The sequence below is a fragment of the Camelus dromedarius genome, chromosome 7, assembly GCF_036321535.1.
Source record: "Camelus dromedarius isolate mCamDro1 chromosome 7, mCamDro1.pat, whole genome shotgun sequence".
Taxonomy (NCBI): Eukaryota; Metazoa; Chordata; class Mammalia; order Artiodactyla; family Camelidae; genus Camelus; species Camelus dromedarius.
The window spans coordinates 16,249,847-16,266,546 of NC_087442.1; the positions used below are offsets into that span (position 1 = coordinate 16,249,847).

General features: G+C 41.1%; 1 protein-coding gene across 12 annotated transcripts in view; it reads right to left on the reverse strand.

Moving 5' to 3' along the window:
- Positions 1–16,700, reverse strand: part of CALD1 (caldesmon 1) — a 176,806-nt gene that overhangs the window by 12,700 nt on the left and 147,406 nt on the right. For all 12 annotated transcript variants that reach the window (XM_031455415.2, XM_031455422.2, XM_031455414.2 and 9 more), the window contains 4 exons: positions 11,587–11,732; positions 7,362–7,620; positions 4,600–4,740; positions 31–74 (listed from right to left, as the gene is read on the reverse strand). In XM_031455415.2, the coding sequence (XP_031311275.1) occupies positions 31–74; positions 4,600–4,740; positions 7,362–7,620; positions 11,587–11,732 (590 nt within the window). The remainder of the gene's footprint in view (positions 1–30; positions 75–4,599; positions 4,741–7,361; positions 7,621–11,586; positions 11,733–16,700) is intronic.

A 16,700-nucleotide genomic window follows, 5' to 3' on the forward strand; every position in this document is an offset into this window, starting at 1 on the left:
ATTCTTAATTGAACAATCAACCATATTTACCTTTTCTGGACAGACTTATTCAAAAATTCTGCTCGCTCTTCTATCTAGGAATTAAAAAAAATAAAACCAGTTAATATTTTCAGTTTATAAACAGTGTTTCTCAGCCCATACTACTGCCTTCCCTGAACTTCATGAATAAAAGCACCAAAGAGTGTCAAAGAGTATGAGGGTGCTATACACAGCACCTCTGCTAGAGAGGAAACCTACATGTAAGGTGCCTGATAATGAGATTTGGGAGATGAAGGTAGGACTGGCAGAAGACAGAGAAATATGAAGTTCTGGAGGCAAATTAAAGCCTAGACAAAATGGAATAAAATGTCTCTGAAATAATATAAATCAATAGCAAAATAATTACATTTCAAGACTATAAGTTTTTTTTGCTTTCTGATATACTTTAAATTTTTTTTCATTTTTTAATTGAGGTATCAATGACATGTAACATTACATTAGTTTTACGTATACAATAGAATGATTCGATATTTGTATATATAAGAAAGACAACCAGGAGCTGTGAACTATTCACTTACTGCTTAGCCTGATTTCCTAATTTCTGAACTTAACTTGCCTCTCATGAAGGCCCTAGTAATCCAAGTGGGAAACAAGGAAATAAACCCAGAAATACACTGATGGGTGGTGGTTCAGTCGTCTTTAATAAATTCTTTTGTTTTTAAAGCTAGAAACATCTTTTTGCTACAATTAAAGCTGCTAAATCAAACATTATATTTTACTGGGAGTGCACCACTCAAATCCAGATGTTCTTAGTAAGTCAGAAAACATTTGTTGACTCCTGATACCCAACTCCAGGCTAGTAATATCCTCTGCCACACATCATCTATCAATATCAGCAAATAGCAAAAATCTTTGCATGCAACTGTAAGTGTGAAGCACCCAGGTGCTGAAAGGGTCCATTTTCTGTCCTGTTCAGGGCAGCCAAAGAATCTTCTAGACTACAGTTAACCCTGGGCTATTGCCATTGAGTTTCCCTTACAGTCTTTAAGATGTCAGTGGCTTTTTCTGGACTGGACTGGCCTGGGACTCATGGGTTATTAGTAAACACCCATTAGCTTTTTGGGAAACATGCTTCACTCCCAATAGCAGTTGAATAATACTTTTATAGATGTGCATGAGGGCACTTCATCCTTTCCAATGATTTCTTACAAAGATAAAATCAAATTCTTTAAAAATAAAACTTTATGCAAAAAAATTCTTATAGGTATACTTAAGTTTATGAGATATAAAGGGTCTTACATCTTGGCTTTTTTTTTTTTCCTGATTTTAATATGAAATTAGAAGTGCATTTCTGGACAGTTGAATGAGGTGAAATACATTGGAACCACGCAATGCATTGGCGCTTTTACTATCATTCATCTATCTATTCTACTTTTAACCCTGCCAGTCTGTCAGTCAACCAACCAACCAATAAATTGTGTGTTGAATACCTAATATAAAGATGAACAGCCAACGATGTATAAACAGGGTTCCAATTCTTTAAGGAGTCAGTAGGGGAGACTAGTAGAACATAACAATGAAATTTTAAAAATTCAATGGTAGGTGCCATATTAAAGATAAGAAAATGAGTGGGCTGGAGAAAGCTTTTCAGACGTTGTGGTATTTGAGCTGAGATTTGTAGTTTATACTTTACACAGGTCTATAAATGAGTTTATGAAAGTGAGGGGGGCAGTGCATGAGTTAGAGGGGAGAGGACATTTCTAGCAGAGCAAACACACGTGCAGATGTTCACTGTCGGGGAGGGACAGTGGGGAGGGGAGGCAGAGATGAGATCTGTTCTTCGTAGCACTTCCAGCATCAACTTAACCTTGGCCATCACATTTATTCAAATTACAGTCGCCCAGACTCTGACTTCTCCTTTTATATCTATAATATCCAATACAGCTTGACTTCATTATCACATTTTGTCAGGACTTACCATCCATTACTGAGGGACTCTTGTCGGAAAATTCCTGCACTTAGTGACCCTGGGCAACGTAACAATTTGTACAAAATTTGTAAATTAAATGTTCTGTGTAAGGAGTTTAAAGGGGGAAATTGGTTCTTCTGAGGACCAAGAAATGGCAGTGTTGTCCTGATAAAATTCAGGGGGAAAATATGACACATTTTAGCAAACTGGCACTCTCCTTACTCCGTGCTCCCTCCACTGATAATGTATGAGAACAATAATAATAGAAACAAAATTTTAAATTGAATTTACTTAAAACTTATTCTTTGCATGTCTTATGTAAGAAACAAATCATTCACTGTTAGCATAATTTAACATGAGAAACCAGGTTCACAGCTTCTCAGACAAGGAGTAAAAGTCATGAGAAATTAACAAAATACACTAGGGGGTAATATTTTGGGGTCAAATATCAAATGATTTTCGTCTCACTGACATTCGACAATGTTAGCATTTGGCCATTTATAAATGCTGCAGGGCCAAGAGTGTCAAGAGTTACAAGAATTCAATTGTGGAACATGAAATCTAGACCTAAAATGAGCCACGGCAGGTTCCTCAAGGCACATGCTACACAGAAAATCACTAGATTGTCTGTTCCCGACAGCATGTCTCTGTTACAGAGAAATTTAAGATGTTTTGCTTTCTTTTTTATAGATCAACTTTAATTGATTGCTCACACCTGTCTCTCTACCAGAGTGAGCAGATAGATGGTTTCCTGGGAACCCAGGAGTCCGGTGGATGGAAGCACTAGAGAAAGAAGTTGGAAAACTTGGTAGAGAGATGTTTGGAGGAGGAGGATGGGTTGCAGTGTCTTCTAAAAAAAAAACAAAAAAAGAGTAGAAATGAGAAGTCTAGATGACTACTACTTTCCTCATGTTCCCAAGACAGTTCAAGGACAGCTTAGCTTGGGTGCCATTTTTAAGGAAGGTTGAAAGAGAGAACGTGGTTTTCTTTGATTACTGATAAGCCAAGTGATTACTGATAAGCCAAGAACAAAAGGACCCGGGCGGGGGTGGAGCTGGTGGCTTCACAGAGATGGTCTGAACTGAGTGGGGTTTGCCTTTCTGCTTTCTCCGACTGCAGGGGAAAGTCAACTATGGCCCACTTGTCCATGTTTTCCACCCAGCCCTCAAGCTGAGAACATTTTACATTGCTAAATGCTTGGAAAAAAAATCAAAAGAAGAATACTTTGTGATGTAGGAAAATCTTATGAAATTCAAATTTCAGTGTCCATGCATGAAGCTCACCTAGTCCACAAAGCCTCTGTCTGTCCTGCTGCACGCACTGAGCTGGCAGCCTGCATCTCATTACCTCTGTAATTCCTGGACTCTCCTGAGACGGATGATTACATGAGTGCCCTAGTGGCAGTGACCTCACTCAGTGCTTCTCTCCTTCACAGTACAGAGCACACATTACATTCATTACAAACATCAACTATTAAATAAGAAAAACCCCTTCTGGCTTAGTTTGGACTCCCCCTGAAGCAGCCCTAGAGACTGGAGGGTTCAAGTATAAGGAGTTTATTTGGGAGGTGTTAGAACTATGGTGGACGGGGACCCGGACCATCAGTAAAGACTGAGTGAAGCTATCTAGGGATAAAACGTACTGTTTTTCACCTGAAACAGGTAATCACTGTAAAGTGTAAGTAACTGGCTTCCGGTTGATTCAGTGTGCCACGTTAGACTACACACACACTGACAGATTCACATGCGCATATTAACTAGCTGGAGCCTGGCTGTGATTCTATACTGGCTGTGCTCACTGTCTGTGCTTGGTAATCTAGCTACGTTGATGGAAAATGAGAGTGAAATAAAAAAAAGTTCCAATCTCTGAAGGGCCATTCATTCATGTATTCATTCATTAAATACTTACTGAGTATCTTCCCTGTGCCAGGTTCTCAAACCATGTTAACCATATAAGCAAAAAACATATTTGGAAATAATGGCTGATCATTGATAATCATACTTTCTTGAGTCTGCACTCTTGTCCCTCCATCTCAGCCATCCCATCACCTCCCTGGCTCACTCCTTCCTGCTTGTTCTCTTTTCTCTGGGCAGCACTTCCGCCTGACATCTCGAGGAGCTATGCTCCATGAAGGCAGGAGCCACGCCAAGCTCATCCTGGCAAAGGAGCCTATCCAAGTCACATTTCCTCTCCTCCCATGGTAACAGCTTTAAAATTTGACCTGTGCCATTTCCAGCTGCCCTGCTCTTAATAATGACAATGGAAAAAATGAACATTAGCATGAAAAGTAACTTAAATCTTTACATCTGCCCACTTCATAAACTTGAAATGTTTCCATTTTTAATTGCTCAAAGCAGCGAGGCACACAGAGAACATGGGTCAGTGAGATGCAGAGATCATCACCAAAGATCATTTAAATGTATACCAAAGATCTGACAAACAGCAGACACCAGTCTCTCCACCTTATTCCTCTCCTTTCCTTATCTTGAAAACAAAAAGAAGCTGAAACTGCTGAAAGAAGGAGCAAAAAGATAAATGAAGCAAAGGCTCTGATACAATCAGTATTATTCAATACTAAATGAGGGGCTAAAATCCAGTTTCTGTTATATTATAATGGATGTATTATGGGAAGGTTTTCTGGGGAAAAATACCTTGAGAGATGAACCTTTGGGGGTGAAACATTTGAAGGGCTTCTTGTCATCTGATAAGCCATCTTCCGGCATCTTCTGGCGTTTCTCAGCAGCTTCTGCCCTTCGCCTTTCAATCTCTTCCTTTAGCCTCCTCTTCTCTTCCTAAGAGAGAAAGAACAAATAACAAGGATGTCAACATCAGCTTCAAGCCAAAAGGAAAAGAGTGCTGTAGGGGAAAAGCACAGTCCCAGAGGAGAAAGACCCAGGTTCCAGAAAGGATGCTATCCATCCCTTCTTCAAGGGCAGCACAGGAGATTAAGCCTGAGCTCACTAGTCCAACTGCCGATGTGCCCTCTGTTGCTGCCCCTTCCCAGCTGTGCAATCTTGGCCTCCTACCTGTCTGCTCTGTGCCTCAGTTTCTCCATTTGTAAAATGGGGATAATAACAGTATCCACTGATGAGGGCTATAAGGAGGACTAAATGAGAACGCCTCTGTAAAATGTTTAGATCAGTGCTCAGTGTGATGATCACCACTGTCATCACCGTCTGTCAAGGCATCTGACACTGCGCTTGCATTGTGTGTCTGTAAAATAAACATCTCTTCCACTTACTTCCCAGGACAGCTGTGAAGACAAATGAGATGATTTATGTGCGGAGTCATACGCATGTAACGGACTCTATTTACCAAACTGTACAAGAGATCATGTCATGGTTGTCCCCATCTCAGTTGAGTACATTATTTCAGATGGTCTGACGAAACTGGAAGGGTGTAAATACTACACCCTTGTGGTGAAATCACAGATGTTTACAGTCTGTCTCATTAACCCCTCTGTGCCTTCATTCCTGGCCTAGAATACTCTGTTCTGTCCTCTCTCAGGCAAAAATTCAGAGCTCTCAATCATCCTCTGCGAACAACTTTCTGAGAGATCTATGTACTCTTTTGTAGTTTTTAAACCGGATGTCCCCAAGCAGAGACTGGATGTTCATCTGTCAGAGGGTGTTGCAGAAAGATCCTGGGAGTTATGGACCGAATGTTTGTGCCCCCCCCCCAAGTTCCTATGTTGAAATCCTAACCCCCAAAGTGATGGTATTAACAGGAGGGGTTTGGGGAGGTGATCAGGTCATGAGAATGGAACCTTCATGAATGGAATTAGTACCCTTACAAAAGAGGCCCCAGAGAGCACTCTGGGCCCTGCTGCCCTGTGAGGACACAGTGAGAAGCCGCCGTCTCTGAACAGGGAAGTGACGCCTCACCAGACACAGTATTTGCTGGCACTTTGATCTCGGACTTCCCAGCCTCAGAACTGTGAAAAATAAATTTCTGTTGCTTATCAGCTACCCAGTCTACTGTAATTTGTTACAGCAGCCCGAACTAAGACACTGTGTTTGGTAGGAGGTTAGACCAAATAACCTCCTAGGTCCAATTAGGTTCCAGGAGTTTATGTTTCTCTTCTGTCTTCACTGATACTCTGCTCCTCTGCATACGAATAACAACAGTGACAGCAATCATGATACCTATGACTTCCTGAGTGCCCGCTATGTACCAGGCACCGTGAATACAATGATTTAACCATCGCCACAGTCCTGAAAGTAGGTATCTCACAGATAAGGAAAAGAAGTCTCAGAGTAGCCCAGTAACTAATTCGCCCAAGGTCCCAGCTTGAAAGTGGCAGAGTTAGGACACAGTAAGCCCAGGTGTGTTTGATTCTAAAGCTCTTATCATCCCTACTACTTTCCAACCAAAGGTCATTGGCTCCTTGAGAGCTGCAGTTGGAAGAGACCTTGGAAGAATTTATCCAAACTTTCCACACAGTTCAAGGAATGTTTGTACAGGATCCATGTCAGAAAGTCATCTCAAGTCTCTATGAGTATTTTTAATGCTGGGAGACCACAATCTCTGAAGATTAGTGGGAAAAGCTCTAGACCGAGTCGGAGAAGCTGGGTCCCAACACCTATTCTGCCACTTACTAGTCAAGTAACTTCACACAAGTCACTCAAACTATTTGATTCCCATTTATTTGTCCATAAAATGAGGATAATAATGTACCTCATGATGAAAGGAAAAAAATGCACCTTGTAAACTGTAGCAGTGCTTACAGTGGGTGGTTAAGCACTTTTTCAGTTTTCAAAATTTGCCTTCTTGTAACTTTATCTGTTGTTTTCAGTCCTGTTTAAAAAGACGGAACAAATTCATCTGTTCATAATTACTGGGCTCCTGCTACATGCCTGGCACTGTGCTGGGTCCTGCGTATACAGCAATGAACAAAGCAGATACTGTCCCTGCCTGTGAAAATCTAGTCTAACCATTCTTTCACTTAAAAACCCCAAAACTATTTTAAAAAATCTCTATAAAACCTCTTCAAATATCAAAAAACAGCTATCATGTGATTCTTGGTTCTTGTAACTAATCTGCAGATTTCTTCCTTCTCTGCTCTCCAACTGTTCTTCACTGAGGGACAGTACAGGGTCACGGATTAAGACTAGCGGGACCTGGGGAAAATGACAATACCTCTCTGTGCCTCCGTTTCATCATCTATAAAATGGGGATGAGACGATTACTCACATCAGAGATTTTTTTAGGAGAACTGGATAAATGTTTTAGAACCATGCCTAGCACACAGCAAGGTTATTAATCTTCAGTCGTATTTGTAAGAGTCCATGCTCAAAAGAGCAGCAGCAGTGCACCAGGGAAGAAACCGTGTGCAGGGCTAGAAGTGTCACCAGGGAGATATGCTCAGGGGTTTGGCTAAGTTGAGGCGCCAGACGGACCGCGCCCTCCTTACCTCCTCTCTGACTTTTCGCTCTGCTTCCTCCTGCTTCCTCCTCTGCTCCTCCTCCTCCAGGACCTTCCTCCGCTCCTCTCTCTTTTTCTTCAGCTCCTCCAGCTCCAAGGCTGCTTCCTGCTGCTTCTGCTTGAGCTTCTCAAACTCCTCGCTCTCGGTTTCCCCGCGGCGGCGGCGAAGCTCCTCCAGTCGCTTGCCGGCTTCCACTTGGGAAGCGCCTTCGGCCTCCTTGGCCTCGCTGGCCCTCCCTCCAGGGCGGCTGCAAAGGAGTTTGACACGTGTCTGCCTTGCAGCGCCCCCTGTAGGGAGGGGGTGTCGGTCTGCAGGCTTCACATCCCAGACAGATCTCCACGGCCCTCCTTGGACAGTGGATCCTCACACCAGCCCAAGGGGAGGTTGGGGTCCACCTGGAATCACCAGGTCTGAATCCCAGTCCCTGCTCTGCCACTTACCTTGGGTTTCCTCAGATGTACAATGGGGGCAGATAGGCGCTGTTGGTGGGATTGTAAACTGGTGCAGCCGCTATGGAAAATCGAATGGCAGTTCTTCAAAAAATTAAAAATAGAACTGCCATATGACCCAGCAGTTTCCCTTCTGGGTTTTTATCCAAAGAAAATAAAAACACTAACTTAAAAAGATCTATGCACCCCCATGGTCATGCAGATTATTTATAATAACCAAGATATGGAAACAACCCAAGTGTCCATTGATGCATGAATATATAAAGAAAATGTCATCTATACATACAATGGAATATATGCAGCCACACAAAAAAGAAGAAATCTTATTTAAATACTCATTAGCAAGTAGTAAGAGCATTCTAAACTGAATAGGAATTTAGGTAACCCATTTCTGACTCTTGTAACAGATGCATTACTGCGGTCTAGGATCACTTATTCCATGAAGAGAATGGCACAGTGTTTCTAGCTATGGAGCAAGAGGAAGAATAAAACGGAAAATGAGTTCAAGGTTACACAATTACCAACACTGATCTTACATGTACATCTCATGCTTTTTAAATAACGAAGTAGTTCTGAATAAACTATGTCCTTTAGGACAATACTTTCAAGCTGCAGATTGGAAAATCAATTCAGTGGACTGTCATTAGCATATAAAAATGAACTAGAAAACACCAGAGGGCATTGCACAGAACAAGGGTAATGACCATTTCTTGACGTGAGTGTTTCAGTTATAAACATATACGTAGATGGGTACTGGCTTAGAATGTGAAAATTGATTTCTTACTAGGAGTCGAGGTTAAAAAGTTAAAAAATATTATTCTAGGTTCTTGATGGCTAAAGATGAGCTCTTTTATTTTTAACTCAATCAAGCTTAGAGAGTCCCTTAAAATTTGGTGCTGTTCTTTCAGGGTCTTAAGGGCTTGCAGGCCTGTGACTCTGGAAAGGAAGTCTCCCCTCTCAGGTAATTTGAGGTCTTCTCAACTTCAGAGAGTTTGCTCTCTCTTTGTGTTCATCATGTTAATGTTTAGTTGGACTGGTTTCCACTAGGTGTCGCTCAGTCTTTATTTGGGGCATTATTCAAATGTCCATCATTAGGGACTGGTTAAATAAATCATGATCTATCCACCCAGCACAACACTCTAACATCAGCTGTAGGGTTACATTCACTGGTATGGAAGGCTACCTAAGATTCATTGTTATGCACAATGCAAGAATCACTTTACGATAGAGATTTATAATCATACTCACACATACACATACTATATGTATATGTGCATGTCTATTTTGAATGTATATACATAGAGAATAGCTGGAAAAAATGTTACTGGTGGTTATCTGTGGGTGACGGATGCTTATTTTTATACTTTTATACTTTTTATATAATACTTATTTTCTGAATGTTTTTATTGAGTACATTTTCCCCCTATAATCAGAAAAAAAACCAACCCTCAATTCCCACATTAAAAAATTAAACAGTAAGCAAAACAAAGCCTCATTTTGTACTTTCTATAAAACCCTTGGTATAATCTGCTAATCTCTGTAAACTTCCTCCTTGACTTGAGATTTTCATGTTATGTTTTAGAGAAAACAACCCAGCTATAAAAAAAAAAATCAGGCCCATCAAAAGGAGCAGTAATTAAATCAAACAAAAGGGGCTATGCTCAAAACAAGAACAAGAGTTCCGTCCACATCACTTCTGCTCAGATGTGCAGGCATGCCCTCAGCTTTAGGTGCCACTAATACGGGAATTTCTTCCAGAAGGTTCTCTCCTCTGTCCTTGGCTTTGGTAGGTGAAAGTTAAGATGAACATCAGACCTTTCACCATGAACACAGCTTGTTTTCAGTGGGCTGCAGGCACTAACCTAATCTGAATAGAGGCTCTTACTTCCTTCCCAGCTCCTCACTTCATAACTACAAGGAGCAAAACCAGGCATCTCTGCTTCCATCGGCATCAACTTCTAACTGAAACTGTAAAGTATGTTGGCAGCTAAACAAAAATTAGTAATATGGTGGCAGCTTGTTTCTTTCATTTTTTTCTGCCCAAACATAGAAAAATTAAAGCAAGAGTCCCAGTTATAGGTTCCCAGCGCTCAATCTTTTGCTATCCCTTGTGACTTATCTCTTTGAAATACCCAGTTCTCTGGATTTCCAAACAATGGACATGTTAATTATTAATCTGAGCTTTGAATGAAGCTGGTTGGCAATTTTGCTAATTGTTAACCGAACTTTTTTCTACTGATGAATTTTTTTAAACATTATTTCTCTTAACAAAATTGTACCCACAACACATTTAAAGCTATCAAGTAATAAAACAATAATATTATTAGGTATTATTCACTGAACACTTTTCATGAACCTGACACTTTTTGGGGGCTTTAAAACATTAAACTACTTGCACTTCAGCAAGCTCTGGACTCAGCTCACCAGCCTGAATCAACTGGATTTCTAGACTTTCTATGAAGTCCTGATAAACTTAATTTCCACATCTGCTTTCCTGCCAATCCCACGTAACATTTTCTATCCTTCTCACTCCTTCAGACTTTATTGAGGCTTTGTAGTCACATCTTTTCCTCCATGTGCCTTAGGCTCTCTTTTGGATAAATGTAACTAGGTTTCTGCTCAAATTTTTGTGTAGAAAATTGTTTGGGTACAACCATATTTACTTAACATCTTAGCACCTTGGAGCAGCTGGCAAGGTCCATCCCTAGTAGTTCTGCTTGCTCCTCATATTACAGATGCTTTGGGGTAAGGAGCGGTCTGACTTCTACAGAATACCTGCTTGGAACTTTCTTACTTGAAATGTCCAGAAAAACAAGGTCTAAAGGCAAGGCTGTTGCCAAAGAACAACCCCATGGGAATCCACGTTACAAGGACCTTTTCCAGAACATCTGGCACAGAAGCCAGTGACATAACAGAGGTTGGAATTTGGCACCAGCAGTTGGAGGGAGTGTGTGTGTAGGAATGGGGCACAGAGAGTAATGTAGCCGGTGTCCACGGCAGGTTTCTGCAACTTGAGTCCTTCTATGAAGTTGATGGGGGCTCCCGGTATCTAGAAGTGAGGATTTATCTGCATGTACTTGTCTGTTCTAAAATCAATCACCCAGATATTCACCATGACTGGGGAGTGGTGGGATTAGGAGGGGAAGCTGAAGTTATGCAAGAGGGTTTTCCAAACTGGAGCAGTAGTGGCGTGCTTTCTTCCTTCCTCTTAGAGATTCCCAATGGCAATTAACGTCAAGTGTTCGCAAAGTCCTTTGGTAAAGAGAGCTGATTAATTTAGTTTAACCTAATGTTTCCAAAGTATTTGGTCACAGGGCAATCTTAGTTTTATGCAACAATTTATTTATAGCCTTTAGAAAATACATTCTTGAAAGTGGTACTGAGAAAGTTCTCTTACAAAGTTGGCTGGACCATACAGAGAATGAATCAATGGTATTAACTCCAGTCATGATGTTTTCTAATAAACTGATCTTACATGAATATATTAGGTGAGTGAACAAAATCATGGATGCCAAGCATGATCTGACCTGACAAAGAATGGGAAAGGCAGATCAAACCTTGTCTGAGTAATGCCTGCTGGTCTCCTGTTAGTGACTGATAGCCTGACCTGCTGACTGAGTATCTCTAAGACAATGGCCAATGACCTCACAACAAAAGTATGTTGCCTGTTAGCACGCTTCTGTCTGGAGGCACAGGGTAGGGAGACTGATTTTTTTTTTTTCACATGTGAACACAGTCACTGTTAACTAGTCACTCCTTCTTACCTGAAAGTATTCTCAGTGTGTTTAAGTTTGTGGGTCATGAATTCTCCGTTCTGCGACTTCACTTCTGTAAATCCCTTCTTTCCATCCAAGAAGCTCTTAACTTCTTCTTTGCGCTCTTTGTCCTTTTTAGTCTTCTCATCTTTGATCTAACCGATGGTACATATCAGGAAGAAACATAAGGATAAAAATCTTATTAGGTTTGGTTGGTATCACCAAATAAAACCCAACATTGTTAGGAAGCCAGAAAACTCAGAAGTAAAACAAACCACCAGAGAATGATGTGGGAGAGCTGGAATCAGAGGAAATTCTTAGAGCGTGAGCTATGGTCCTCCAGGCTCTGAGCAAAGTCCTTGACCACAATTTTAGGAGGTCAAGATCATCCCTGATTTCACTGAGGTTTTATTTTCAAAAGTAGTGGCAGTGTTACCATTTGGAAACTATTATGTTCTGGGAACCCCACACAAGAGTGGTTGTTTTCAGTTCCCACTAGGAAGAGACATTATTAGTGTGGCCTTGATGGGAGAATGGCCAGGTTGCTTGGACAGACTTCTTGGAGGAAGGGTGCTTCTTTGAGAAGGACACAGACATGTTGAGGATGAAAGAAGAAACCTACGGAGTTAGCCAGATCTGTCAAACCGATTTTGGCAAATGTCAGAAGACCACCCTAGCATTTTAAACAAATGAATAACTAGGTTCCCCAAGATAGAAGACATAATAACCCTACCTTTAGGGGGATGACTCAGAGACCTGCGGGGCCATGTTTGTAGTCATCTAAACCATTAAAGATAGAGTGGAACAGGAAATGAAGAAGCTGACTTCCCTTGAAGGTAATAATTTAGTCTCTGGAAGTGGTTTTGTGATTGTCATGGGCAACAGAGGAGGGTGATACACAGAGACCAGGTGTTAGCTTTAATTTTTTTGTGGGTTTTGTGTTACAAGTTCCTCATAGTGAGACATTATTTCAAAGTAAATGGAATTTACATAGCTTTTTGGGAGGGTAAAGGAATTCAAATTACCTTACCATCTCATCCATTCTTAAAAAATGAGTGTGAAAACAGGTGAGGCTCATCATTGCTCTTTTCAAGACAGACAGTGACAAGGCGCTAGCATTCTAAAGAAATCTGAGGAGGAGCAGGGCTGAGAACTCAGGGCGCCGGTGCCGCCCAGGATGGTCTCCCCTTATCTGACCACTACCTCTTTGCAGCCACTATATTTCTGATACCACTGCCCCCAAGGTGCATGTTTTACTAAGCAGAGTACATTTTTTTGCTCTTTACAGATGAGCTTTTGGTAGTCCTCTGCCTGACTGCCTTCCTCGAGTGTTATTAGATTAAATTACTATGGAGGGACAATTCACTACCATGTTACCCTTATTAGTTAAGACTTGAATCTTTCTCCAAGGGTCATATGTTTAGGACAACCCTTAGACATGCTGAAGAGGGGGCTGTTATTTTGCCATTCTCTCTGAGAGCTTTGTCTGAAAGTCAGGAAGTCCGAATTTTGGTTCCAATGCTGTCAACAAACTAGCTGTGTTACTTTAAGTCACCTCGCTTCTCTGGAGTGTTGGCTCCATGTACATAAAAAGAGAGGGTTGGACTAAATGATCCCTTCCTAATCCTTCACCTGATTGTTTCCCTCTTGGCTCCTGATTTGTCCTGAGAAGCTACAGAGAAGAAAAGGAAACTCCTGTCCTGTCCTACGGCTTTAGTGTGGCTCCTTGGAGGCTGTCCGGGGCAGGCAGGAGCAAGCAAGGTCTCTTCTTGTTTTAACCCACCATTGTTGGGTACAGCCCCAGAAACCATGGACTGGAGTTTAAGAAGTATCTGAGGATACAAATTTAAGGGTGAGGGGGTCCCATTCCAGGGAGACTGTGAAACAAATTGTGAGTCAAATCTTAGTTTGTGGAGCACTATATATACAAAGAGCAATTCCCTTTAACTCATTTTCCCTATTTTGGAGTCAGAGGTATTTCCAGTCTCCCAAAATGCATTATCTGATTTACTGACCAAAAATGTGTGTAAAATAGATTTGTAAAATACACGTCTGACAGAAGAAAAATTCTCCCTGTTTTCAGGCTCTGCCTTTATTGGCAAAGGTTGTGGTGGATGGTACACTTATATTCTCTTTGGAAGACTTTCTGAGAAAAATTCCAAATGAAATGATGAAAATTGGATTCTGACTGCAAATTATTTCTCTTCCTGGGAAATGAATAAGTAATTCCGTAACACCTTTCAATTTTATTTTAAGGCTTATAGTGGGTTGGATTCTATAGCAGATTCAACCCAAGGTCATGGGTTCTGAGCCCACTGGGGAAAGCATTAGATCCTCTAGGTCTAAATGTTACCGTGAAGAAAATCTGTGCTGATGGATTACTATGGGGCTATGCCTCCTGAAAGAGCTGAAGGGTTTCCTATACAGATAACATCAGCAGGTAACACTCATACGAAAGGCTCTGGTCAAATGTGATCATTAGGATAAAACTACAGATATCTGGGCTATTCAATGGAAAAACACCTGGGGGTGTGCGTGGGGGTGAGTGGGAATTTCAGTGACATGTCCTTGTGCCAGAAAGACACTCATAAGGTGGTTGAGCTGCCAGTCCTTTCAGTGTACTGCTTTCAGTGTATTGCAAAGCCAATGCATTGCTTTGCACCATCTAATTCCAGAATAGTAATGAGAATTGGTGCAAGTTACAGTTTTTCACACTAGTTTAACACACTTTTGTTAGACTCAGAAGCTTCAGTTCCTTTTTCGGGTCCAAGGTCTATCACACGGATGTCCTTGCTACCGAAAGTTTGATCCATGGACAACATGGACTTCACCAGGGAGCTGAGGCTCTCCCCAGACCCACTGAGTCAGAGCGTGTATTTCAGAAGATTCCCAGGTGCTTTGCACACACACTAACGTTCGAGAAGCTTTGGCCTATGTGATATTAATAGCAGTTTCAATATTCTATGAACAGTTTCATTGGAAACTTTTTCTGTTAGAGGCCAGGGGGATAAAAAAAAAAGCTCTGGGGTGAAGAACTAAAAGGAGGCATTTTATAATTGGGGAAGGAAGAGACGAAGCTGAATTAAGTTTCAAAACTTAATTTTTTTTAACTTAAATTTAACTTACAGAGAAAAAGCTAAATTAAGTGGTGGCTATCTGCAATCCATCGCCACAAAGAGTTAAACTGAAGTGGGAGAAAGGAGGTTTTCTGTAAGGCAGTAGAGTGACTTCTGGAAATGTTTTCCCTAAGACAGCTCACCTGACGTTTGGGTTTACCTATCCTGCATAGTTCCTTGAAAGGAAAGACTTTTTTGGACGGGGGGAGAGAGGGACAAAACGGTGGGGTAGATGGAAGGAGATGAGATGGGTGTTTAAAATGGCTAAATCATGTTAAATATGACTTAAAGTTATCCACAGGAAGCAATTACAAAAACAGCTGGAAGAGGGGGAAAATCTAGTCATTCAACCAGTAATTTATGTATGCGGTGTTAAAGCAGGAATTTTTTAGTTTGAGTTGCTAATCTGGCCTTGTGTCAAAAAGAGGCCAGGTTTTGGGACACTGGAATGTGCTGGAGGGCAAACTACAAAAGGAGCAGGTCTGAAATCATCATACCATGGCCACTGCTGAACTGGGGCCTCATCCCAAAAGAGGCAAAAGGATGACTGGAGGACAGCTGGTGAGCCCCTGCCAGCCCGCGGACATAGTGCATGGACACAGAACGCCTCGGTCATTAAAAACAAACCCCATCTTAGTGAACTGAGTTAAATTAAGTCGAACCCAAACATTTACTCAGCTTCCCCTCCTGCCCCTAAACTCAATCAGTGAGTATGGTTTCATGCCCTCTTCCTTCTGTACTTAAAGATATTCCCCACAAAACACTAGCTTTAGAGATGAACGCATATAGGGTATTTCTGTTTGAGTTTAGTTCCAATGTAATTTTGATTTTTGGGGGGATGGATTTGTAGGTGTTCTTCTGTTACAGAATGTAAACAGTGTTTCCCAACACGTTCGATGATTTCTTCAGCTGCCTCATTAGAGTCAAATTTAGTTTTCTAGTTATTAGCCTTTACGCTTTCTCCTGCTTTCAACTGGGCACTGCTCACATTCTGTTTTCACTCCCAAACCATCACAAGTTCTACTGGAAACAGGGAGGAGCACATACCTTAAACAACATACACATAACACAAACTAGGAGTTCTTACTTTTCAAAATACGAATCTCAGGAAAAAAACATTTAAGAGAATAACTGTCCCCCTATTTAATCTCACCTATTTTCTAAATATGGATTTTTGTTCCTTAATCTATACCATAATGGGCAGAGAATTGTAGCACAAGTCCATCCGAGTCGGAGCTCAAGAGCTATGATTCAGTCCCATAGGCAGAGTAATTCAAGCCTTCTCACTTTTGACGATTTAGTTTTACCACATCCAGTACTTTGAACGTAATAAATACTGTCATAATTTTTAAGATTGCTTGGAGCTAACATTAGCACCATGGTTAAAACACGGTCAGGCCAGATGGGGCATTTTGATTATGTTGGAGCATGACATTCTCTCTGCCGCCGCCTCTGGTCCACTGACTTGTTTACTTACCTACAGTCAAACACCCTGGCACCAGCTCCTGTGTGTGCCCCAGAAATGCAATGCAGAACACTGTGCCAAACTTTTCTTTTGAAAACCAAATATCATCTTCAGTTCATCAAATTTTCTACCGAGATGTGTGGGAGTGTTTTTCCTTCGAAAAGTTAAATCATTAATCAAAGCCAGTTGGAAATATTTCATGATTGAAATGAAAGTAAGATGGCTCAAAGAAAAACAAATAGCACTTGGAAGAGTAGAAAGTGGGAAAGATTGATCCGAAGAATGTTTTTCAAGCTTTTTGACTGTGACCCATAGTAAGAACGAGCATTTATATCACAAAACAATACTGGCCACGATGCCCTCTGATATTTTCTATTCTATTTCATTTTAAAAATGCAGATTGACATATTTAGCTAATTTTGTTATGCTCTAAATTGATTTCACCATTCAGTGGATCACGAGCTTGAAAAACACTGGATTAGAGGTTACAATTTTGAGATCATCAGACCTGAAATGTCACGGAACACTGCTCCCTGATGCTT